At 40.0% G+C, this 24,802-nt stretch overlaps 1 protein-coding gene across 1 annotated transcript; it reads right to left on the bottom strand.

Moving 5' to 3' along the window:
• Positions 1–1,266: 1,266 nt before the first annotated feature.
• Positions 1,267–23,474, bottom strand: LOC122232403. Its single transcript, XM_042961577.1, has 4 exons — positions 23,366–23,474; positions 21,394–21,603; positions 18,021–18,142; positions 1,267–1,477 (listed from the first exon to the last, which is right to left on the bottom strand). The coding sequence occupies exons 1-4, from the start codon at positions 23,472–23,474 to the stop codon at positions 1,301–1,303; spliced, it is 618 nt and encodes a 205-aa protein (XP_042817511.1). The 3' UTR covers positions 1,267–1,300.
• Positions 23,475–24,802: the final 1,328 nt, after the last annotated feature.

The following is a 24,802-nucleotide window of genomic DNA, read 5'->3' as shown; positions in this document are numbered from 1 at the left end:
TTATTTTTTAAACCTAAAAGTAGACTACTTGTGGAGAAAGTAATAAATTAACCACATTGTTAAAAGCAATGCAATTCTGGGGCGCCTGGGTGGCTCAGTTGGTTAAGCCTCCGACTCTTGATCTCAGCTCAGGTCACCATCTCACGGTCCATGAGTTCGAGCCCCACATTGGGTTCTGCACTTACAGCATGGAGCCTACTTGGAATACGCTTTCCCTCTGTCTGCCCTTACCCCACTTGTGCTCTCGCTCTCACTCTCTCTCTCAAAATAAATAAATAAACTTTAAAAAAATAAAAGCAATGCAATTCCCATAAATTTATTTTTGTACAATCTTTGTGAAATTTTGAAACATCTGGGATAGTTACTACTTGCCTTTATTTGGTTAATAGAGCATGAATTGACCTAGCGTTATCTTCAGTTCAGACAGATACATCATATTTTGCTTTTTTTCACTGGGATCAATTCTCAAAATTGGAAAGTTGTGTACTTCATAAGCAAATTGTCAACAAAGCAATCTTGACTTATTCTCTAAACATTGGTCTATTTTAAACACATTACTTTATCTCTCTAGAAGGTATATTGGTAAATAATAAAGCAGAGTATTTACCACATCTTTTCTCATGCGTCACCACTTTTGATTTCCATAATACTGAAAAATCAGAGTGTTCATATCCTTTCCACTCTACAGACGGATATGGAGGTCCAGAGACGTTGAGTGTCCCAACCATGGAAGTGGAGGTCCCGAGATGTTGAGTGTCCCGACCAGAGATGGCAGAGCTAGATCTTGAATGCAGATCTTTTGACTTTAGTAATCTGTTCTTTTGGAAAAAGTGGATGTGCCTCTGACCAGAAGGCATGTTGACAGAAACAGCAAAAGCAAATACCTGCCTTTCTTTCCTAAATCTGTCAATGATTGCCAGGGAAGAGAACTTTTGGAACAATCCTCCCTACTATTGATAGGAAGATTCTGATCCTTACTTTCTCTGGTAGAGGCATGAAAACTGCCTCAGAGTCTCAAAAAATATCATGGTGGGGGCTTATCCTTAGATTACATAAAATCGAGGAGAGATAGTGTTACCAGATACTGGCATGTTTTGATTCCTTTTCCATCTTGGCAACTGCATTTCATCTCAGACCTGGTATTGACTTTAACTAGAAGAATAATGAAAAGCACGCTACTGATGGTGTGGGATTAGAACATTCTCCAATGTGAAGACCATGAGTCGTTATTTATGAGATATTAATTCTGTTATTTTATGAGATTATGTTAATATTATGTTATTTATGAGAGAGAGCAGTGCTAAATAAGTGAGCACACATTTTCTTTTCCAGTATGCTGTGGAAAGGTGACTCCCATGAGCAGTATCCGTGGACCAGTGTTTTGGAATGACCCGTCAGGATGAGGGGTGTGTGGCCTGGTTTCAGCCATAACTCTGCGACCCTGAGGAGTTGCTTCCTGCTGGATCTCAGGTATTCCCTGTAAAATAGAGAAAGCATTGAATCAGGTAGCTTACAAAGGTCTTCTCATTTTACCATTTTAGGCTCTTCCATTGTCTCAGGAGTCTACGGCAGTCTGCATGGAGCCCCCTTGTGTTTTTTGCTCCCTGCCCCCTCCCCCACGGTTGTTCAGAATTTTCCAGCCCACCACTGATTAAAAGAGATAGACTGATTTTTGTACTAACTCCCTTGTTGGTTGGAGGGTTCATCTGTCGGGAGGGTGCTGGGGAAAAGAGAGGCAGTTGAGCATGGTGCCCTTGTCTTAGAGTTCCGGCAGGAAAAAATGAGCAAATGACCAAAAGAGTTGGAGAGCAACAGTGCCTAAGAGACTTCTCTCTCTAGCCTTGGTTGTCTTGCTAAACTTGTAGTAAATCCCCCCAAAATAACTTTTCTCTTGTCATTGTGACATACTTTCATTCACCTACTCGTTTGTTTATTTATCCATTCAACACATCCTACTATGTGTCAGGTACGGTGGTTCACACCAGAGATGTATCAAAAGCTTCTCTGGCATCCAGACCTTCTGGATCTCTGAATGAGCTTGTGAGCTAACAGTAACCAGCACCTACTGAAACCTTTGCAGAGATCAGGTTGATAGCTGAAGAGGGAATTGGCCCTAGGAATGTTAGCTTTAGAATAAAAAAATATTTTTTTTAATGTTTACTTACTTTTGAGAGAGAGAGAGAGAGAGAGAGAACAGAGGAGGAACAGAGAGAGAGAGAGGGAGACACAGTATCTGAAGCAGGCTCCAGGCTCCGAGCTCTGAGCTATCAGTATAGACCTTAATGCAGGGCTTGAACTCATGAATGGTGAGATCATGACCTGCACTGAAGTTGGATGCTTAACCGACTGAGCCACCCGGGTGGCCCTAGCTTTGGAATTTGAACAGCACAGAGGGAACATCGATGGAAAGATCTCTAGCACGTGGCTGGATTGCACACCGTTAGGTGGTTACAGGTACAAATGCATGGAGCTCCTGCTGCTGAAGATGCCAGATGTGAAGTCAAGAGTTATTTTGGTGTCTCAGGTTTGGCTCAACATCCGGCTTTGAACCAAGAGGTTCTTTTGCTCCTGGAGTTTGAAGGTTTTTTCAGTTTTAGCTTTGTGTAATGGCCCCTTGAAACTGTGGGAAAATAATTGTTCTAAGGAAAACCAGCTCTTAGGTGCTTCTATGGGAAGAATGACACTGTCATTTATTGGTTGTGTGATCCAAGACAAATGTCATTAGCTTTTTAAAATTTATTTTTATTTTTTTATTTTAGAGAGAGAAAACAAGCAAGTCGGGGAGCGGGGCAGAGGGAGAGAGAGAGAGAATCTTAAGCTGAATGTGGAGCCCAACACAGGGCTCGATCCCACCACCCTGGGATCATGACCTGAGCCGAAATCAAGAGTTGGATGCTCAACCGACTGAGTCGCTCACGTGCCCCTCCATTAGCTTTTTAACTCATTCTCCTCATGTGTGAACAACCTCCCCATAAAACTGTGGAGATTAATTGAAGGATTAAGTCAGGGACCTGTCATTTGGCCACTTTAAGTCATAATTATTACTAAAAAAAAAAAGCATTTTCAAAATGGAGAGTCTTTCTGTGAATTTAATAATCATTCCATAAGCTTCTTGAAATCCTAATGCCTCACTACTGAACTGAATGTGTTTTATCTACTCGCAGTGCTGCTATGGTATAGCAACCTGCGTATTAATCAGTTACCTAAAAATTGCAAGATGTTTCTGGTCGTAAAAGAAGTAATAATCTTTAAGATATCCAAAATAAACCTTCCCACCTGTTGGCACAATCACTGTACGTGTTTATGTCTTTAAACTAAAACTTAATTAGCAATAACAAGTTCCTGAAAGTTTACAGCAACCACAATAACCAAAAACTAATTAAAATGAATAGATACAAACCAAAGAGAAGTCTTTTCTCTCTTTTTGTGCCTCAGTTATATCATCAAGTAGATTATCTGTTGAATATGTTCTGGTGGACTCGATCCAGGATACAACCTGACCAAGGAATTCTTGTTCCAGTTTTCTTAGCTGGAAAAGTGTTTTAACCTTTTACGTAACCCTGGGCGTATTCTGTAAACAGTGGTTGAACATGTTATTTAAATAGGTAACATATCGTAGACACTTGCTCATTAAGGTGGGGTGGCAAGGACTAAGCCAGATGTTACCATTGTGACAAAATTTGTGCATACTTATATCTCAACTCAGGCCAGTCACTGTGTTCCAAAATTACATCAAAAAGATTAAGGTACATGAACAGACAGAGCTAAAACTCTAGACTTACTGAATTTAAATTTCATTGCGGCAGGGGCGGTAACTAGTTTTTGTATTTCTTGAAAAAAAAATGTTTTGAAGGAATGGGACAATATATAATACCAAATGGTTAAAACCTGGATATGTGTCTTTCAAAAAATATTTTGATAAACGAAACTACTTTTGTCACTATTAAAACTACATTCTCCACGAACACTGTCCCTTTTGCCATGGTGAGCAATTTTTGCGTATTCTTCTATGACTGCAGGGGTTTTTAAATTATTATTTTAGATAACAGATATACAAAATTAAAGGGAAATATCAGTATTAGTAATATTACTTTGAAAACATTTTATAGTAAGTAGAGTGTGCAGTTAATAGTTCTTTGTGACCAATCCTAATGTTTAGTTTTACTCTGAATTCAGTAATAAGATGATGTAAACCTGCTTAAAATTAAAACAGGGAAGGTGTTACCTCAGTGAGTCCTGGGTTTTTCCCCAACTCTATGGTCTCATTTACATAGTGTGATGTATGCTTGTCTATGTCTGTGTAGTGTGTAATAAGTCATATAGAATATATTAACATTGCGTATTTCTGATTAATTATTAAAACTTCAAAATAGTCTTGAATTTCTACTGATATTCAAAAACTACTGAAAATATAAGTCTGGGGTTAATGATATTGGCATAATTCCCTTGATAGTTAAACTGAGTTTTGTTCTTCAGAAATAACGACACATAGCCAGTTTCATAATAAGCCTTCAGGGGCAACTGGGTGGCTTCAGTCAGTCAGGTCCAACTCTTGATTTCAGCTCAGGTCATGTTTTCACAGTTTGTGAGTTCAAGCCCCGCATCAGGCTCTGTACTGACAGGGTGGAGCCTGCTTCAGATTCTCTCTCCCTCTCTCTCTGCCCCTCCTCCGCTAGCACTCTATCTCCCTCAAAATAAATAAATTAATTAAGATTAAAAAAAAATACTGTACCCTGAATGGAGCTCATTTTTGCTTTTTTTAAAGAAAGTTCTTTCAAGGCCCCTGGGTGGCTCAGTCGGTTAAGCATTCAACTTTGGCTCAGGTTATGATCTTGTGGTCCATGGGTTCGAGCCCCGAGTCAGGCTCTTTGCTGACAGCTCAGAGTCTGGAGCCTGTTTCAGATGCTGTGTCTCCTTGTCTTTCTTCACTTCCCCCCACTCACACACACTCTCTCTCTCTCTAAAAAATAAATGTTAAAATTTTTAAAAATTAATAAAATTCTTCCAATTTTTTTTTTTTTGAAGTGTAGTTGACATACGATACTATATTCCTTTCAGGTTACAACTTAGTGATTTGACATGTACATACATTACAAAGTGATCACTGCAATAAATCTAGTTACCGCCCTGAAAGAGGGTTCCTGGACTCAAGTCCAATGTTGTGCATGTGTTCCCCACCCACCCCCACCCCCAACACCAAGCAATTCTTGGACACCAGCAGTGTGTCCAAGAATTCAACTCGATTCAACTCAATTCTGACACTATCCACTTGGAGATGGCATAGGATTCCACAGGTTTGGGGTTCAGTTGTACAAGACTCCCCCTCGCAGCCCCCCCGTCTGGATGCCAGCCACAGACCCCAGGCCGTTACCTGTGCTTCTGACCAGCCAGCTACAGATTCAAGGCTCCAACAACCTCCTCCTTAGGTTCTTGTAATTTACTAGAGCAGCTCACAGAACTCAGGGAAACATTGTGTTTACCAGTGTATTAAAGACACGAATCAACAGTCAGATGAAGAGATACACGGGTCAGGCACAGGAACGGGTGTGGGGTTTCCATGCTCTCTCTAGGTACCACCGCTCTCCCCGTATCTCCACATGGTTGCCAACCCGGATGCTCTCCAAACCCAGTCCTCTTGGCTTTTTTATGGAGCCTTTATTGCATGACCACGATTGTTATTGGTTATTGGCTGATTCAGTCTCCAGCGCTTTCTCCTCATCAGAGGTCAGGGGAAGGGACTAGAGGTTCCAACACTCTAATCCCAGAGTTGGTCCTCCTGGCAACTAACCTCCATGCTTGGGTACAATCCAAAAGTTACCTTCCTTAATAATAAGATCCCCATTTCACCTCTATGGCTCTGGGGCATTTTCAGTAACTGTGAATGAAGATCAACTGTATCTGAGAAACCTATTTTGGTCATTTGGCTAAATATATATTTCCTATGAATCATATCACACCATCTGTTACCATACGAAGTTATAATATTATTGACTATATTCTCTATGCTGTACTTTTCATCCCCATTAATTCTTTATAAGTGGAAGTTTGTACCTCTTAATTCTTTTCAGCTATTTCACCCATTACCCACCCCCCCCCCTCCGGCAACCACGTTTGTTCTCTGTATGTATGAATCTGTTTCTGTCTTGTTTTGCTTGTTCATTTGTTTTGTTTTTTTAGATTCCACATATAAGTGAAATCGTATGGTATTTGTCTTTCTATGACCTAATTCACTTAGCGTAATATCTCTAGGTGAATGGAGCTTATTTTGAATCATTAAGTATTTCAGTAGAAAGAGTTTTATAGCTATATTTATACCCAATGGAATAGAGATAAAAATTCATATGGCAATTGAAAGTGACCCTTCATAAATTTGTAGAAAATGGGGACACTTACTAGAGGTTTAACACTGAGAAGTATCTTATCATTACATCCTAGCAAAAAACTCTGAATAAGAAAGTCTGAAAGAAACGTGGGTTAAAAATAAAACATTCAGGAGGATAAAGTATTGACCGTTAACTGATAATTCAGGATAGTTTCCCCCACTCAAAGAGGAAATATATGTTACTTCTTTTGGGATCGACTCTTAGACTTTCCCTGCAATAGAATACCAGTTTAAAACACATAGAAATAAAAATTGGCCCCTGTGCCTTCAGTCCATACGTAGCTCTGATGCCAGTGAGGAATTGCTATTCTTCAGTAATAACGACACATAACAAATTATCTAACTACATTGGACGGGGTTGTTGTGCCATCCCTAAGTCTTTGGCCTTTAACTCCACACCACCCTCTCTACCAGGCTATGTGTCGGGAGGTTGGGTCTCTGCAAACCATGTATCTGCTCTGTCAATTGATTCCCCGTGGGTTCTGCCCATAGGGAGGGCCAGAGGAAGGCTACAGGAATAGGGATGAGGGCTTTTCCTTCCTGGGGGCTTCTTGTCTGCCCCTGAGCTGTGAGCAACCCCCCCAGCGATATTTTTTCACTCCAACAACAGCAGCTGATTCCTAGGGCAGGAAGTGAATCCAGTTTGCAATTTTTCTAACCTTTGAAGAACCAGAATCAAAGTACCACCTCGGGACACTTGCTTTCTGAAGTTTTGTTATCTCCATGGTGGTTTAGTGTTCCCTGTTTTAGCTTTTCAGATCTTCAAAACATAGTCAGCGATTTTTTATATCTAGTGATTGATCCTTTATGTTAAATTGTCTATGTAAAAATAACCCTTGTGATTTCTGTCTTTCGATGGATACAGTTGTATTAGGAGGCCAAGGATGAAAACAACTTGACTGTAACGGTCAACCAATAGGGCTAGTACTTTACAAAGGGTCACATTGGCTTGGAAGGTCAAATGGCTAAAGTTTATAATATTTTATGAAGATGTAATATGTAATGAAATATATAATATGAAAGTACCCTGAAAATGGACTAAATCCAGTAGTTTGTCTCTATCCTTATAATGTGAGTTTGCTGGGGTACCTGGGTGGCTCAGTCAGTTAAGTGTCCGACTCTTGGTTTGGCTCAAGTCAGGATCTCATGGGACGTGAGTTCAAGCCCCACATCAGGCTCTTCGCTGGCAGCAAGGGGCTTCCTTGGGATTCTCTCTCTCTCTCCCTCTCTCTCTGCCCCTTCCCCACTCGTGCTTCTCTGTCTCTCTAAAATAAATAAATAAACAAAAAATTATTTTAAAAATGTGAGTTTGTTATATTATTTATGACTATTTGATTCTGACAGAAGACGAGAGAGACAGAAAGTATATCAGTTAGGGTTTTCTGCAGAAACAGAGCAGGTAGGAATTGGTTCATGTGGTTTGGAGGCCAAGAAGTCTTACCAACTGCCATCTGTAAACTGGAGACCAGGGAAGCCACTGATAAAATTCAGCCCGAACTCGAAGGTCTGAGTGTAAGTCCCAGTCTGAGTCTGAAAGCCCGACAACCAGAGGCACAGATGTTGATGTCGGAGGAAAAGATGGGTATATCCCAGCGAAGCACAGTGAGTAAATTCACTCTTCCTCTACCTTTTCTATGCTAATCGATTTCTATTCTGGCCCTCAAGAAATTGGACGATGCCACCTCATTGGTAACGGTGGATCTGTTTTGCTGAGTCTACTGATTCCAACGCTAATGTTTTCCAAACACAGCCTTGCAGACACATCCAGATGTAATGTTTTCCCAGCTATCAGGGCATCCTTTAACCCAGTTAAGTTGACACATAAAATTAACCATCACAAATGGGATGGATGAAGCTCATATGTGTTAAGCGTACATAAGCATACATAAGCTAATAGCATACCCGTTATAGGTAAAACTCATGAGATGTGCAAAAGGTAGAAAATGAGCAAAGAAGTCGCTTGAAAAACATGAGCAGAATTCATAAGCTATGCTAAATGTGGATAATACACTAGCAACTTTCAAGACATATTACACATATGATAAATAGGATGAAACGAGCAAAAGTGTTTGTTTACAGAAGAAAAATATGAGATGGGCCAAGTCATGAGGTACAGATCATGTCACTTCTAGGTTGACAGCTAATCGTCCCTAAGTTGGCTACTCATTTGGACCCATCCTGGCCCCATTGTGCTTGGGTTAAGCAACACAGACAAAAAACCACGGTTGTTCAGCAGGCCCGCTGGCGATTCACAGCTGAGGCCCTAAGTACTTGCCCCTCGGTTCTAATGGAGGCAGTGCCTGTAACCCACCCCAGGCACTTCCTGCTTAACCTCTCAACCTCAACTCTGGTCCTTGTGACTGGAAGAGAGGGGTTGGAGAGAGGAAGGGAGGGAGAGGGAGAGAGAGAGGAGAATCCCAAGATTCAGGGAGGGTCATCTTTTACCGTGCTTGTTCTCTATGCTATATTGCACTCTTCTATCTCCCCCCACACAGTGTCTCACTGTGTGTTTTGAATACATTAATAAACCACTGACTTAGCATCTTCATTGTGTCTGTGAGCCTCTCTTCAGTGAACTTTAGGATGAACCTTGTTCATTTCCATGGAAAGGGCAGGTCGAATTTTGTGAGGGATTGCACTGCATGTATAGATCAATTTGGGAGTATTGCCATCTTACGGATATTGAGTTTTCCAATCTGTGACACAGGATGTCTTTCCATTTATTTAGGCCTTAAAAAAAGATTTTTCCAATCGTGTTTTGTAATTTTCAGTGTACAAGTGTTGCATTTATTTTGTGAAGTTGATTCCTAAGCACTTTTTGGTGCTATTGTAAATAATCAACAATTAGTGGAATGTTGTGCAACTATTAAAATGCAATTTAGGAAGTACGGTATGCATAATAACAGACGCTATTGTTGGAAGTAGGATCTAATAATCATTGGAAGATGATTTCCATTTAAGGAACAAGATAAGAACACCAAATCATATGTATTATAAATGTACTGTGACTATGTACCCAAAATAAGCAAATAAACCTGTACACAAAAGTCCTAAAGTAAAATGTAATTTTTCTTTTTCCACCTCTTTGTAATTTCAAACACGTCTTTAATGACAATGATTACTTCTATCGTGAAAACTCTAAGTATATAATTTTATTTTTTAATTAAAAAAATTTTAGAGAGAGTGAGTACAAGCAAGGGAGAGGGGCGAAGGAAAAGAGAGAGAGAGAGATTGAGAATCTCAAGTAAGCTTCACGCTCAGTGCAGAACCCAGTGCAGGGCTTGATCCCAGGACCCAGAGCCGAAATCAAGAGTTAGACACTCAAACAACTGAGCCATCCAGGTGCCCCCTGAATATGTAATTAAAAAGTCCAATAAACTTGAATTATTTGGGTGGTTAAAATAGCCAGACTGGATTATTTACGATACATCTTCTTTGAGAGTTTATTGTATGTTTGTTCTTACAATGCTAAAAATAAAATTGTTATAGTTGATGTCAAATTGACACCAGGTGATCACATAAGACTTTTTACAGTTTCTCATGCTAAGCAGCTCATGTAACATTCATTATTCTACTGACCAGATCTTTTTTTGCCATATAGATTTTTAATTTCTTTTTAATTCCCCATTAACATGTATTGATGCTATACATTATTGTAGCTAATCCTTAGTGCAAGAGTCAGTATATGATTAAAAATTATAATAGCAGAAAACTGTACATTTGACATCACAGGAAAACAATTTTTATTTTTTATTGTGTAAATAATTCAAATTCTGGCCCAGCATACAGGCCATTGTCAGAACACTCTAATTCTTTTCTTTTTAATGTTTATTTATTTTTTGAGAGAGCATGAGACAGAGCTCGAGAGGGGAAGGGCAGAGAGAGAGGGAGACACAGAATCTGAAGCAGGCTCCAGGCTCTGAGCTGTCAGCACAGAGCCCGATGCAGGGCTCGAACCCATGAATCGTGAGATCATGACCTGAGCTGAAGTTGGACACCGACTGAGCCACCCAGGTGCCCCATGAACACTCTAATTCTTATGCCTCAAACTTTCTGAGAGTTCATTTCATGGATACAAGAAAAAACAAACCAGTGTCTCTTATATTTGCTGTCCACATTGTCTGAAAGAGGCAGATTAAAAAAAAATTTTTTTTAATGTTTATTTATCTTTGAGAGATAGAACAGCGGAGGGGCAGAGAGAAAGGAGGACAGAAGATCCAAGGTGAGCTCCATGCTGACAGAAGAGAGCCCGATGTGGGGCTCGAACTCATGAACCATGAGATCCTGACCTAAGCTGAAGTCAGAAGCTCAACCGACTGAGCCACTCAGGTACCCCTGAAAGAGACCGCTTTATCTTCATGTATGGAAAAATGAGTTATTGCTGGAATCCTCCACATTCGTAAAGCACGTCTCTCCCCATCACTAAATGGATCCTCTGAGCAGGTACTGCCGAGAGTCTGAGGATCCGGGAGCACCTTTTGAGCTGCTCCCCTCCTCCTCCCAGGAGTCCTGTTTCCCCCTGGCTAATTGGAATAGGTTCTGCCTGACTACTGCTTCATGCTGAGAAGACTATGCCCCACAGTTTAATTAGCTGATAATTCTAATCTACTAATTTAACTAACACTTCTTTTGAGCATTGTGTCCACCTGGCACAACATTTTTGAGACTTAATACAAGGGCACACGGTTTCCGGGCAGTTTGCCTCCGTTTACTGAACCACTATGGCACCTTCATTATTTGATTTAACTATTCTATTCTCTGGCGTTGTGAGGTTTTCAGCCAAACCCACTGATGTGTGCTCATGAACACCAGTTGTCTACAAAGCACCTGCTTTTCTGAGGAGGGATCTTATTACTAAAACACAGCTAGTTCCCGCCAAGAAGAGGGCTTAGATTTCTTTGGCCGGCTTGATGCTTTATCAGACTGCCTGTTTGCTCTCTGTAGTCATTGTGCTAAGCCCAAATTTCTTCCTTCTCTTTTTGTTCTGGGAAGGTCCTGCTGCGAATGACTCTCCAGCCTCCCCGGGGACACTGGACCTTGCTGTGCCCCGCCCTGCAGCTAGATCCTTCTGTGATATGAGTACAATGGTTCTACTTCCTGTCACCATCTCAGGGGCGTCATTTAAACCCAAGGACATCCAAAAAGTTACAGCCTGCACCTGCCCCCCGCCCTCCATGGCTGTCAGCAGATACTACCCTTCCTCTGCTTCTATTCTGGTCGCCCTTGTCCCTCCCTTGGTAAAAGACTCGCACTGGAATCAGTAAAGGCAGGACCGGCAAAGCCAAGGGCGCTACAAGCCATCCCTTTGTTCTGAGGACAGCTAGTTCCAAGAAGCGCTCTCTTAAAAATGGAAACACCCTCAAGGGAAAGTCACCTGAAACGCAAAATACCCGTGTGAAAAGGAGAAGCAGATTCTACTGTAACTAACTCTGTGACCTTGGGCTTGAAGCCATCTTTCTTCAAGTCTCAGCTTCCTCATCCAAGAAAGGGGAGCTTGGACTGGACCTATTTCTTCAGTTTCTGCAGGTTGAGAGATTGCTTTGTGAATCTGATGAAAGTCACAGACTTTCTCCCTACAATGGTGCACGTGTGCAAATTAAAAACTATATGTAGGACTCTGAGAGGCTCAGTTGTTAAGCATTTGACTTTGGCTCAGGTCATGATCTCATGGTTCGTGAGTTCGAGACCCCCATCAGGTGAGCTCGAGCCCCTCTTCAGGTGAACATGAGACACATTTTGGGTGAGCCCTGCTTCTCTCTGTCTCTCCCCCCACCCTGTCCCTAGTGGGATTCTCTCTCTTTCTGCCCCTCGCTCATCTGCGCCCTCTCTCTCAAAAAACTAAAACAAAAATAGACATATAAAATTATAAACAAATTAGGATTGACTCACAGTCTGTAGGCCCACAGCTACTGGGTTAAAGTAAGAAATAAACAAGCAAACAAACTAAACCATGAACACTGTCTCTAAATTCATTTTGAATTAAAAAAAATTTTTTTATTTATTGTTGAGAGAGAAAGAGAGAGATACCAAGAGCAAGTGGGGGATGGGCAAAGAGAGAAGGAGATCCAGAATTCGAAGCAGGCTCCAGGCTCTGAGCCTGCTCTGTCAGCATAGAGCTCAATGTGGGGACCAAACTCACAAACCATGAGATCATGAACTGAGCTGAAGTCAGATGCTTAACTGACTGAGCCACCCAGGCGCCCCCTCTAAGTTCACTTTGAAGTCTTACATTCTGTGATTCCAACCTCCCCATCCAGGTTCCTGACATGACTTGGATGTCCCCTGCACTGATAGGTCCCTCATGCCTCATTTCTGTGTGATGTTGTCACCTGTTTGTTTTATTTGCTAACTGTAAAAGATCACCTTTGGACGAAATCACGAAACTGTGATGAGACACTACAGGACCCTATCATCAGCCATTTCTTCTCACTTTTCAAATTTATCTGTCTTTTTTAAATTTTATTTTTAAAATGGTGGTAAAATATACATTAAAGTTGACCATTTTTAAAAATATGTTTATTATTTTAAGAGGTAAGGGGCAGAAAGAGAGAGAGAGAGAGAGAGAGAGAATCCCAAACAGACTCCATGCTCTGTGCAGAGCCGACGTGGGGCTCAATCCCACGAACTGTGAGATCATGACTTGAGTGGAGATCAAGTTAGATGCTTAACCAACTGAGCCATCCAGGCGCCCTTTAAAGCTTACCATCTTACCCATTTTTAAATGTACAGCTCACAGTGACATAGCACATTTACATTGTCGTGCAGGCTTCGTCACTACCCAGCTCCACAATGTTTTCATCTTCCTCAGTTGGAACTCTGGACCCATTCGACAGTAATAGCCTCTTGCCCCCGCCCCTGGCTACCACCATTCTACTTCCTGTCTTTGTAAGTCTGACTGTTCCAGGTGGCTCATGTAAGTGGAATCATAGAGTGTTTGTCCTTGTGTCTGTTTTAGTTTCCTTATACTGTCCTCAGGTTTCAGCCATGGTGTGGCGTGTAGAATTTCATTCCCTTATCAAGGATAAATAATATTTCATTGCATCTATCAGCCACATTTTATCTAATTCATCTATCTGTTGATGGACACTTGGGTTGCTTCTGCATGTTGGGTTTTGAACAACGCTGCAAGGGACAAGTGTCTACAAATGTCTGTTTGGGCTCCAGCTTTTTATCTGGGGTATGTGCCCAGAAGCAGAGTTGCTGGATCAAATGGTAATTCAATATTTAATTTTTTGAGGAAAGGCCATACATTTTTTCTACCATTTTATATTCATACCAATGGGCATAAGGGTTCCAATATATATATATATATTTTTTTTTTCTGTGCTTCCCCCCCTTTCTTCTTCTCTTAAATATTTGCTTAGTCTGTAGTGCTGAAGAGCATAATTTTGTGGTAGGTTTTAGTAGAAAAAGTGGAACAATTGCTTAGCTTTCTGTTATTTATTACTATTATTAATATTACTGCATTCATGTTCTTGAAATTGGAATGAGTCTTAAAAATAAGCATCAAAAGAAACTTGCCCATTGCCAATTATAAAATAAGTCTCATCACCTATGTACCTACCAGTGCAGCCACACTTTGCAGATTCTATGTATCTATTGGGTTAACTTAATTATTTCCATTGATACGTTTCATGGTGTTGCATGTTAATTGACATTTGGAACATTAATAAATAAATATCTTCCAAAAAATTACACCATGACACAACATTGAGACCCAAAGACAAAAATGTCACAGAAGATTGTTCTATGACAGGCGATGCAATGAAAAACAGGAAAAACTGCTAAATCTGCCGAGTGTTAATAGAACCCCCCCCCACCCCCAGCAAATCATAAGATTCGCAAACATAAATGACACTTAAAAAATGTAAAGCCTAAAATGTGGAGACAAATGTAAAGCAGAACATAATATAAGTTTCTGTCTTTGGATGCATTTATCAGAAAGTAGGTGGGAATGAAAACATCCCCTGTCCCTTAAGATGACACATGTGTTAGAATAGCTGCCCGGATTCCAACATGGAAGGCACGGGTTGAGGTCCTGCACGTCTGGATTGCCTGTCTATATCTTGACCTTTAGTCAGAGCCAAAGAAATTTCTGTCTTTCTTAAGCCACAGCAAGTTTGGACCCTGTTACGGCATCCTAACCAACAGAGACCTACTTCACCCCGCATGAACGACCAGCTTCTCCGTGAACTGGAAACCTAAATTGGAAAGTTTAAGCCGTAACACTAACAAAGGAAAGAAAGGAAAATGTCTTTGGAACTTGAGGGAGAGAAAAGGTTTTAAACAAAATACCAAAGAGTATGATGCATGAGAGAAAAAAAAAAAAAATGAGAGAGATTCGACTCCACAAAAATTAAGGATTTTTGTTGAATGAAGGACAGCACAGAAAAAGTGACAGATGAGAAGGTAAGAAGACTTGTTTAAGGGGCGCCTGGGTGGCTCAGTCGGTTGAGCGTCCGACTTCAGCTCAGGTCATGATCTCGCGGTTCGTGAGTTCAAGCCCCGCGTCGGGCTCTGGGCTGATGGCTCAGAGCCTGGACCCTGCTTCCGATTCTGTGTCTCCCTCTCTCTCTGCCCCTCCCCCGTTCATGCTCTGTCTCTCTCTGTCTCAAAAATAAAAATAAACGTTAAAAAAAAATTAAAAAAAAAAAAAAAGAAGACTTGTTTAAGATGGAAAAGTAGACCACAGGTCAATATCTACACTATACAAGGAACTCTAGTGAGTCAACAAGAAGGAGGCAACTGTATCCATTTTCTGTATGCTGCTGTGTCAGATGACCACAAACTCACTGGCTTAGAACGACAAAAAATTGTTATTTTACAGTTTTTCAGATCCAAAGTGTGACAAGGCTATCCCTGGCTAAACTCAAGGTGTCTGCAGGGTTATGCCCTCTCTCCAGACTCTAGAGGAAAATCCCTTTCTTGCCTTTTCCAGCTTCTGGAGCTAACAGCATTCTCTGGTCATCATCAAAGCCAGTGATAGCAAATGAATCTCATGCTGCCTGTGACCTCCTTTTTTGTCCCCCCCCCCACCTTTAAAGCCATTTATTTGTTTATTATTTATTTATTTAATGTTTATTTTTGAGAGAGACAGCATGAACCAGGGAGGGGCAAAGAGAGAGGGGGACAGAGGATCCAAAGCGGGCTCCGCGCTGACAGCAGTAAACCCAACGAGGGGCTCGAACTCACAAACTACAAGATCATGATCTGAGCCGAAGTCAGAGACTCAATCAACTGAGCCACCCAAGCACCCCTTATAGTTACACTTGGCCCACTAAGAAAATCTAGGATAATTTCTCTATGTTAAACTCATCTGATTAACAACCTTAATTCCACCTGCAACTTTAATTCTCCTTTGCCATGTAAAGTAAGATGCTCATAGGTTCCAGGGAGCAGGATGCGGACATCTTTGGGGGAACTATTATTCTGCTAACTAGGTACACATCAGAACAAAAGACAAAGGATTTGAATTTGCAGAGGGGGAAACACTTAGGATTAACAAATTATGGCCAGAAACTACCAGTACAATGATCTTAAGTGTCATCTGTTCATTTTTTAATCAGAATATTTACTAAGCAGACAACATGGGCACAACACCTGTGGAAAAGCACAGATGGAGAGGTCTTCAGGTGGTCAGCCAAAGGTCCCTGTGAGACCCAGTCTTCCCTAGACCTTCGGAAGTGTCCTAAAATACTGTCAGTAAGAAGTGTATTCATTGTAGAGACCTGCTATGCGAGAAGACGTTCTTTAGAATTCCAAGACTTTTGTCTTCATTTCAGAGTCAACATGACACAGTGTTTAATCTATCTGATTGCTGTGCAAGGTTACCTTCACAAATTAAGAGAGGGCTCAAAGTATTTTTTAAAGAAATTACCTGTGTTAGCCCTAGACTGCCTTTTTGCCTTAACTGATATCCCACTTTCCCTTAGAGATACTTAACTTTAAAATTGAGTCAGCACTGAAAAAAAAAAAAAATCCACACTATCAAAATGCACTCTGTAGAAGTGACTAGAATCAGTATTTTATTTACAGATCCAAGATGCATTCAACATGGCTGTCTCACCAGCCAAGGCAGGGCTGAAAGTCAGGGTCATTTTCGGAACTTCAATTAAATAGATTACATTCAGCAGGGGCACAAATGGAGGCCATTATCATTAAAGTTGAGTTGAGAGAGAGGCTGCAAACGTGGGCACCGCCTGAAGATCACAGGAAAATGTGTGTTTGTGCTAGATCTGTAAAGAGTTGGCTTTTATTTCTTTTCCCTGGAAGTTACACTTGCCAGGAATCATGTATCTGACTATAATATGAATATAATATAATCTGACTATAATATAATCTGACTATAATAATGAGGTTATATGACTTTACATATTGAAAAGATACCTAAACATAATAACAATATTACTTTGAACTTGCACTGGACTCTTCATCCAAGAACTTCTCCATCATTAGCTAATCGAATCTCACGGTGTGGAAATGAAAGTATCTACTTACCTCACTTTATCAAAGGGAGTGTTTCTGAGAGGTTAAGTGACAGTGAACATTTAAACGGAAGGTAGTAGGGAAATGGGGACAGAAATGTCTTGCTGAATAATGTAGATATCTGGGAATGAAATTCGAAGGTTCACATAAGGGCCATTCATCTAATCGAACACTTTAATTTTTTTTTTTTAATGTTTATTTTTGAGAGAGACAGAGCATGAGCAGGGGAGGTGCAGAGAAAGAGGGAGACACAGAATCGGAAGCAGGCTCCAGGCTCTGAGCTGTCAGCACAGAGTCCAATGCGGGGCTTGAACTCACGAACTATGGGATCATGACCTGAGCCGAAGTCGGACGCTCAACCGACTGAGCCACCCAGGTGCCTCTATTCGTTCACTTTAGAAGGCTACATCTAAATGTCACCAGATATATAGAAAATGCTGCTTTCATAAGTTCTCAGAAAAGGACACTCTTCTAATTCTCCTTACCAAACTATGTTGATGTCTTTACAAATTAAGTTCTTTATAAAATAAATTTTTGTTTTCAACTTAATGTCTTCTTATTGCTTTTATTTTTGTAACACCTTATTGAAACATAATTCACATGCCATGTAATTCAGCAATTTAAGGTGGACATTTCAGTGGTTTTTATTTATTCACAGTTATGTGGAAGTGTCACCACAGGTAATTTTAGAACATTTTCATTTTCATCATCTCCAAAAGAAACCCCCACCCCTTAGCTATGGCTACTCTTTCCCCCCAACGACTACTGAATCTAAGTAAACACTACATCATTTTGCTTCTGTAGATGTGCCTTCTCAGGATATTTCACGTAAACGAGATCATATAATATGTGGTCTTTTGTGCTGTCTTCTTTCACTGGGCATAATGTTTCCAAGTTTCATCCACGTTATCGGGTGTATCAGTATTTCATTCCCCCCACCTTTTTTTTTTGGCTATATAATGTTTCATTTTACGGGTATGATTTATCCGTTCCATCTACCCATGTTTTATCCACTCATGAATTACAGACATTTTGGTTGCTTCTATCTTTCAGCTCTTGTGAATAAGGCTGTTATGAACATTCAGGTACAAGTTTTTGTGAGTACGTGCTTTCATGTTGGGGGCAAGTACCTAGAAGTAGAATTGCTGTTTACCTTTTTGAGGAGCTGTTGACTATTTTCCAAGGTTGCTGCAGCATTATACATTTCTACAGCAGTGTATAGGGGTTCTGATTTCTCCACATCCTCGCCAAAACTTGTTATTTGCTGACTTTTTCCTAAAATTTCAATTAATTTAGAAAATTTTTTTAATGTGTATTTATTTTTGAGAGAGATAAGGACAGAGCGCAAGAAGGGAAGGGCCAGAGAGAGAGAGAGGGAGACACAGAATCTGAAGCAGACTCCAGGCTCTGAGCTGTCAGCACAGAGCCCGATGTGGTGCTCTAACTCATGGACTGTGAGATCATGACCTGAGCTGAAGTTGGACGCCCAACTGACTGAACCACCCAGGCGCCCCTCAATTAATTTTTTTAATTGAGGGGAAATTCACATAACATAAAATTAACATTTTAATTAAACTATACAGTTCAGTAGCATTGAGAATGTTCACAATATTGTGCAACCATCACCTTTATCTAGGTCCAAAACATTGTCATCATCCCCAAAAGAGGACTTTGTACTCATTTATCGGTCACTGCCCATTCCCCCCTCCCACCATCCTCAGAGGGGATGAATTGTTTCCCAGCCAAATCCACATACTGAAGCTCTCCCAATATGACTATATTTGGAGAGAATACCTTTAAGGAAGTAAGTAAGGTTAAATGAGGTCATAAGGTGGAACCCTAATCCCGTAGGACTGCTGTCCTTGTAAGAAGTGTAAGAGTCACTGGAGAGGCTCTCCCCCCAGGCACATAAAGAGGAAAATCTGTGAGGGGACACAGCTAGAGGGCAGCCATCTCCAAGCCAGAATGAGAGGTCTCACCAGAAACTAAATTTTCTGGTGCCTTGACCTTGAACTCCTTTATTTGTTTCATCAGACTTCGGGATTTATTTATTTCCTCCCAGTTCATCCAGAACTGGGAGGAAATACAGTTCGTTGTCCAAGCCACCCAGCTTGTGGTGTTTTGTTATGGCAGCCTGAGCAAACTCATACCCAGATAAATGGAATCATATCATAGGTGACCTTTTGTGACGTGGTTCTTTCACCTGATACAGTGTTTTCAAAGGTCATCCATGTTGCAGGGTGTATAACTACTTCATTTTGTCTTATGGCTAAATACTATCCAATTGTATTTTTGCGTACCCATTTCCTCCATAGTAGGACATTTGAGTTATTTCCACCTTGGCTATTGCAAATAGGTCTGTTATGAACACTTGTGTGCAAGTATTTGCTTGAATACTTGTTTTCAGTTCTTTTGGGTAGATATCTAGGAGGAGAATTGCTGGGTGGTATGTTAATTCTATGTTTAACTTTTTGAGGGACTGCCAGACTGTTTTCCACAGTGGCCGCATCATTTTAGATTCTCAACAGCGGCATGTGAGGCTTCCAATTTCTCCATTTCTTTGCCAACAGTGCCATTTCTCCTCTTTTTGATTTTAGCCATCCTAGAGAGTGTGATGGGGTATCTCATTTTGTTTTTGTTTTTTTTTATTTGCATTTCCTTGACAACTAATGATGTTCACGATCTTTTCATGTCCTAAATTTTTGCTCGTGTTTTTGCTGTCACGTCTAAGAAACCATTACCTAAATCACACCATGAAGATGTATGCCTATGTTTGTTTGTGTGTTTGTTTTTTCCGGAGAATTTTATAGTTTCAGGGCTTGTATTTAGGACGTTGATCCACTTAGAGTTCATTTTGTAGATGGTATGAGGTATGGATCTAAATTCATTCTTTTGCATGTGGATATCTAGTTGTCCCATTTGTGGAAAAAAACTAGTCTTTCCTCATCGAATTATCTTGGCACACTGATGCACAGTCAATTGACCATAATGTGAGTGATTATTTCTGGGTTGTCAATTGTATTGAGCTTTGTAGTAAGTTTTGAAATTGGGAAGCAGAAATCCTTCAATTTTGTTTTGGCTAGTCTGTTTCACTTAATTTCCATATAAATATAAGCCAATAATGTCCATATTCTTTCCATGTGGGTAACCATATCACTTTCTACAAGAATGGTGGCTGCATATTTGACAGAAATTGCTTTAAATCTGTAGTTCAGTTTGGGGGAGTATTGCCATTTTAACAATATAAAATCTTCCAATCATTGACACGGGATGTCTTTCTATTTATTTAGGTCTTTTATTTTTTATTTATTTATTTTTTAAAAGTTTATTTATTTGTTTTGAGAGAGAGTGCACGCACGAGCAAAGGAGAAGCGGGGGTGGGGGTGGGGTGGGGGGAGAATCCCAAGCAGGCTCTGCACTGTCAGCACAGAGCCTGATGTGGGGCTTGAACTCACAAACTGTGAGATCATGACCTGAATCGAAATCAAGAGTTGGATGCTCAACCGACCCAGCCACCCAGGTACCCCATCTATTTATTCAGGTCTTTTAAAATGCTTTTCAATGATACTTTGTAATTTTCCATGTGGATGTCTTATATTTGTTTTAAATTTATTCCTAAGCATTTTATTCTGTTTATTGTTATTGTAATCATTTTCTTAACTTAGTTTTTGGATTATTTGTTGCTTGCATACACAAATAGAACTTTATTTTGTACACTGATTTTGTATTTTGTAAACTTGTTAAGTCTTCTCTTTGCTCTAATAGTTTCTTTGTGGATTCCTTTAGAATTTTCTACATGTAAGGTCATGTCACCTGCAAATAGAAATAGATTTACTCTTCCTTTCTAATCTGGATGTCTTTTATTTCTTTTTCTTGCCAATTACTCTGAATAAAACTTCCAGTATAATGTTGAACAGAAATGGTGATAGCAGACATCCTTGTCTGCTTCTCCACATCTATAATTAAGACCCCTATTTATTAACATGTGCAAAGAAAGCAGAGTTCAAATCCATGTGCTTTGCTATTTGAAGTGGAACATGAATATACCTTGCTTCAATTCTCCCAGCTTAAAACGGCATAAAATATTTATTACCTTTCTGTTTTGGTATTGGGAAAACGAATTAGAATTTGATGATCCCCTTAAAAATTAAATATTATGCAAATTCATAGGACAAAGTTATGGAGCATAATTAGGAAAATTCACAAGTAGGGGATGAAACGTTTAGCCATGCGTCTCTTTCCTTCTTAAAGATCAGAATTATTAATAAATCATTAATAAAGGATCTTTATTCTTAAGTAAGGCAGACTGGGCTCCAGGTGACTTTCTGGAAGACCCACAGAATGTTTGCCTGCCTTGGGCACCATGAATAACTTCCCTACATCTATTGGTTAGAATCCTTTTGTTTACAAATCCTATTGCTTGCTTTTTTTTTTTAAATATGTTCTCATGATAAATAAATTAATAACCCAATTAATGTAAAAGGAGCTTGTGAAAGTATTTCTCTTTTGGGCCAATAGTTTCTTACCTCTGCAAAATGAGGAAAATTCCCTTTGTTCTGGAAATTGTGCCTGGCAATGGCTGCACAAGTAGCTGTAAGGCCCTGAGCACCTCTGTCTGTAAGGCGTCCTATAATGGGCGGCAAGCCTGCTTCTGAGGCCGGGTGCCGATGAAGGGAGCGACCCCGTGGTTACGCTTGCAGCCATAGTGAGATGCCATGCAACGTTGCATTCGATCCCTAGAAAGACAATTATTTCGGTCCATTCAGGTTACTATAACAAAATACCATAGCTTGACTAGGGATGGCTTATAAGCAACAGAAATTTACTTCTCACAGTTCTAGAGGCTGGAAAGCCCAAGATCAAAATGCTAACAAGTCTGTACTTGATGGGGACCCAGCTTTCTGGTTCAAAGACAAATCTGTTTTCTGCATCTTCACATGGCAGAGAGGGGAAGGACCTATCTGGAATATCTTATAATTTTTTAAATTCTATTTATTTATTTTGAGAGAGAGAGAGTGAGTGTAAGTGGGGGAGGGGCAGAGAGAGAGAGGAGGGGAAGAGAATCCCAAGCAGGCTCCATGCTGTCAGCACAGAGCTGATACAGGGCTTGATCCCACAAACTGTGAGATCATGACCTGAGCCAAAATTAAGTGTTGGATGATCAACCGACTGAGCCACCCAGGCGCCCCAATGGGTGCTATTTTTAGCCCCAATTTCTACTTGTAGAAGCTGAGGTTTAGGGGTTATAGAGGCATCAGGTTTTTTTCCCCCTACCGAAGATTCTTTCTGCCCATTTTCTGTTAATCCCACCTATTTTCTTGGTGGAAATCTGCCCAACTCCTTTTAACTCTGTTCCAATTATAATACGCTGCCCTGCAGCTCAGAGTGTGAATAAATAACCTACGAACGGGCGATCTCATAGTGTCGATTCTGATGGGGTTCTCACCATGGATTTTACATCCAGATGTTGGCAGAAAAGCTTCCCCTTTCTTCTAGGGTCGCTATATGGGAAGATGGAAGTCTGGACCATGTTCCCCTCTTTCTCTACATTTTGCCAGTTATACAAGAGAATGAGACAAACACACTCAGAGAAGCAAAGCTAAGATATTGAGAAAAAGAATATTAGTGTCTTTTGAGTCTCTAAGGCCAGATCCTTTTCTAGAGTGAGGTAATAAATAACTGATTTTTGCGTACTTCTTTGAGTAAAAGTTTTGTCATTTGCAATCAGGAAAGTTAATTAGCTCACCCATAATTATGCAATTAAGAAGGTTGCAAAGCTGGTTTTAAACCTGTGTCTGGGGGCACCTGGGTGGTTCAGTTGGTTAAGCGTCTGACTCTGTTTCAGCTCAGGTTATGATCTCACTATTCTTGAGTTCAAGCCCTGCGTCAGGCTGTGTGCTGACAGTGTGGAACCTACTTGGGATTCCCTGTCTCCCTCTCTCTCTTTCTGTTTCCCTACCTTGTGCATGTGCATTCTCTCTCTTTCTCTCTCTCTCTCTCTCTCTCTCAAAATAAAATAAATAAACATCAAACCTATGTTTGGTTCCAAGGTTTGTGCTCTGCATAATACTTTGTTTTAATACCCTGTTTAGCTTATATGAATATGAGGCAGATATTTTAATTTAAATGTTTATTTTTGAGAGAGAGCATGAGTAGGGGAGGGACAGAGGTGGGGGGGGGGGCAGAGGATCTGAAGTGGGCCCGTGCTGACAGCAGCAAACCTGATGAGAGGCTTGAACTCTTGTACCTTGAGATCATGACCTGAACTGAAGTCAGATGCTCAGCAGACTGAGCCACCCAAGCACCCCCAGATGTTTTAATGTAGTCAAGAGAAGGTAAGAGAAATAAAGGGTAGGAAATGCATACGATCACAACTGACAGACCCACTGTACATAACCCAAGTATTAGAATTCATGTTCACATTGTGAGGAAAAACGAAAGTGCACAACTTTTCCAAGAAAAAAAAAAAGCATTTCTTTTTCTCCTAGCACAAATCACCACAAATAGTATTATGAGCTCTTAGGAGAGTAACTGAATATCTCCTGTGACCTAGGGTATAAATATCTTCATCGAAGCCAAATGATCGGGTAAAGCAGACTGAGGCCATGCCTGCTAGTGATTTATGGGTATGGATAAAGGTTGAAGAATGGCTGAGAGTTAAGTGGACCCATGCGCTTCTGGGTCCACATGTTTTTTTTTCCATTGTGTTGCATAGCTTGTGATGATAAGCAGATTCCAACATACAAGGTCTCTACTCTTCATCCCTTTCCTGATCCATATATACATTGCCAGCTGGATGACTACCATTTATCATCCGGTAAAATGCCACACGTTTTTATTATAAGTTAGGATTTAAATAAATGTAACAAACACTGTTGTTAGCACAAGTAGAGAATTACAAATAGCCATACATACAGTTCTCCATACATCCACACAGGCATATATGGTTCATTTTTTCAAGTACTCAGGCATTGTGTAGAAAATTTATATCGATGTTCAAAATTATAAAAGCCCAAGTTGCTGATTGAGATAGAGTAATAGTAAAAATTAATAACTAAAGTGTATGCAGGAGAGAGCTGATTAAAACCTCCTTCTAAATAGATCTTGGGTGAGATTGAAAGTATGAAAATAGCAGTTTCAGAATGGTCAGGAATAACCATAGTTAGAAAATTATAAATCTAAATTCATGATATATGATTAAAACTTTTCTTAGATGTAGATTCATGGAATTATCTGCAGCTAAATAAGAAAGAATGAAAACAAAGCAATAAAACCTTTGGTTCAAGAAGTTAGAAAAGGAGCCAGAAAACAAACCTAAGAAAGGAATGAGAAAGCAAGTGATGATAAATAAAAGTACAGTAAATACCTTAGAATCTGGGTATTCTCTTTAACAGAATTAATACATCGAAGATTGATTCTTTGAGGAAAAATTGGCAAACCAGTACTTAGTCTAATAGAAAAATGACACATAATTGCTTTGAATGTGATAAGCAGGACTTAATGACTTTTGTCTAATTATAAAAACAATATACACTCAACAATAACAATAAAAATTAGAAAATAAAAACAACATAAAACCATTTTTGATGGATGGTAACTAGGCATACTGTGGTTGATCATCTTGCAGTGTATACAAATATCAAATCATGTTGTACACCTGAAACTGATATAATGTTATGTGTTCATTATACCTCATTTAAAAAGAGACCATTTTATAGTTTGATGCCCCCTTTTAACTTGAAACATGGTTGTTTTACATTATAGTTTACCCCTGAACAACACAGGCCTTTGGGGCAGTGACTCCTGTTCAGTCAAAAATCCACATATAATTTTTGATTCCCCAAAACTTAACTACCGATTGTCTAGTGTAGACATGAAGCCTTACCCATAATAGTTGATTAGCACATATTTTGTAGGTTATACTTAGTATACACT

Source organism: Panthera tigris, chromosome D3 (assembly GCF_018350195.1).
Source record: "Panthera tigris isolate Pti1 chromosome D3, P.tigris_Pti1_mat1.1, whole genome shotgun sequence".
Classification (NCBI taxonomy): domain Eukaryota; kingdom Metazoa; phylum Chordata; class Mammalia; order Carnivora; family Felidae; genus Panthera; species Panthera tigris.
The sequence above is the reverse complement of the archived record's forward strand: the minus strand, read 5'-3'. Positions and strand labels throughout refer to the sequence as shown.

Coding starts and splice junctions, on each gene's coding strand:
- LOC122232403 (XM_042961577.1), bottom strand. CDS start 23,474: ATGGCCTCAGTCTGCTTTACCCGATCATTTGGCTTCGATGAAGATATT. Junction 21,604..23,365: donor AGCTCATAATACTATTTGTG/GTGATTTGTGCT, acceptor TTGTCTTTCTAG/GGATCGAATGCAACGTTGCA. Junction 1,478..18,020: donor GTCAACAGCTCCTCAAAAAG/GTAAACAGCAAT, acceptor TCTATTTTACAG/GGAATACCTGAGATCCAGCA.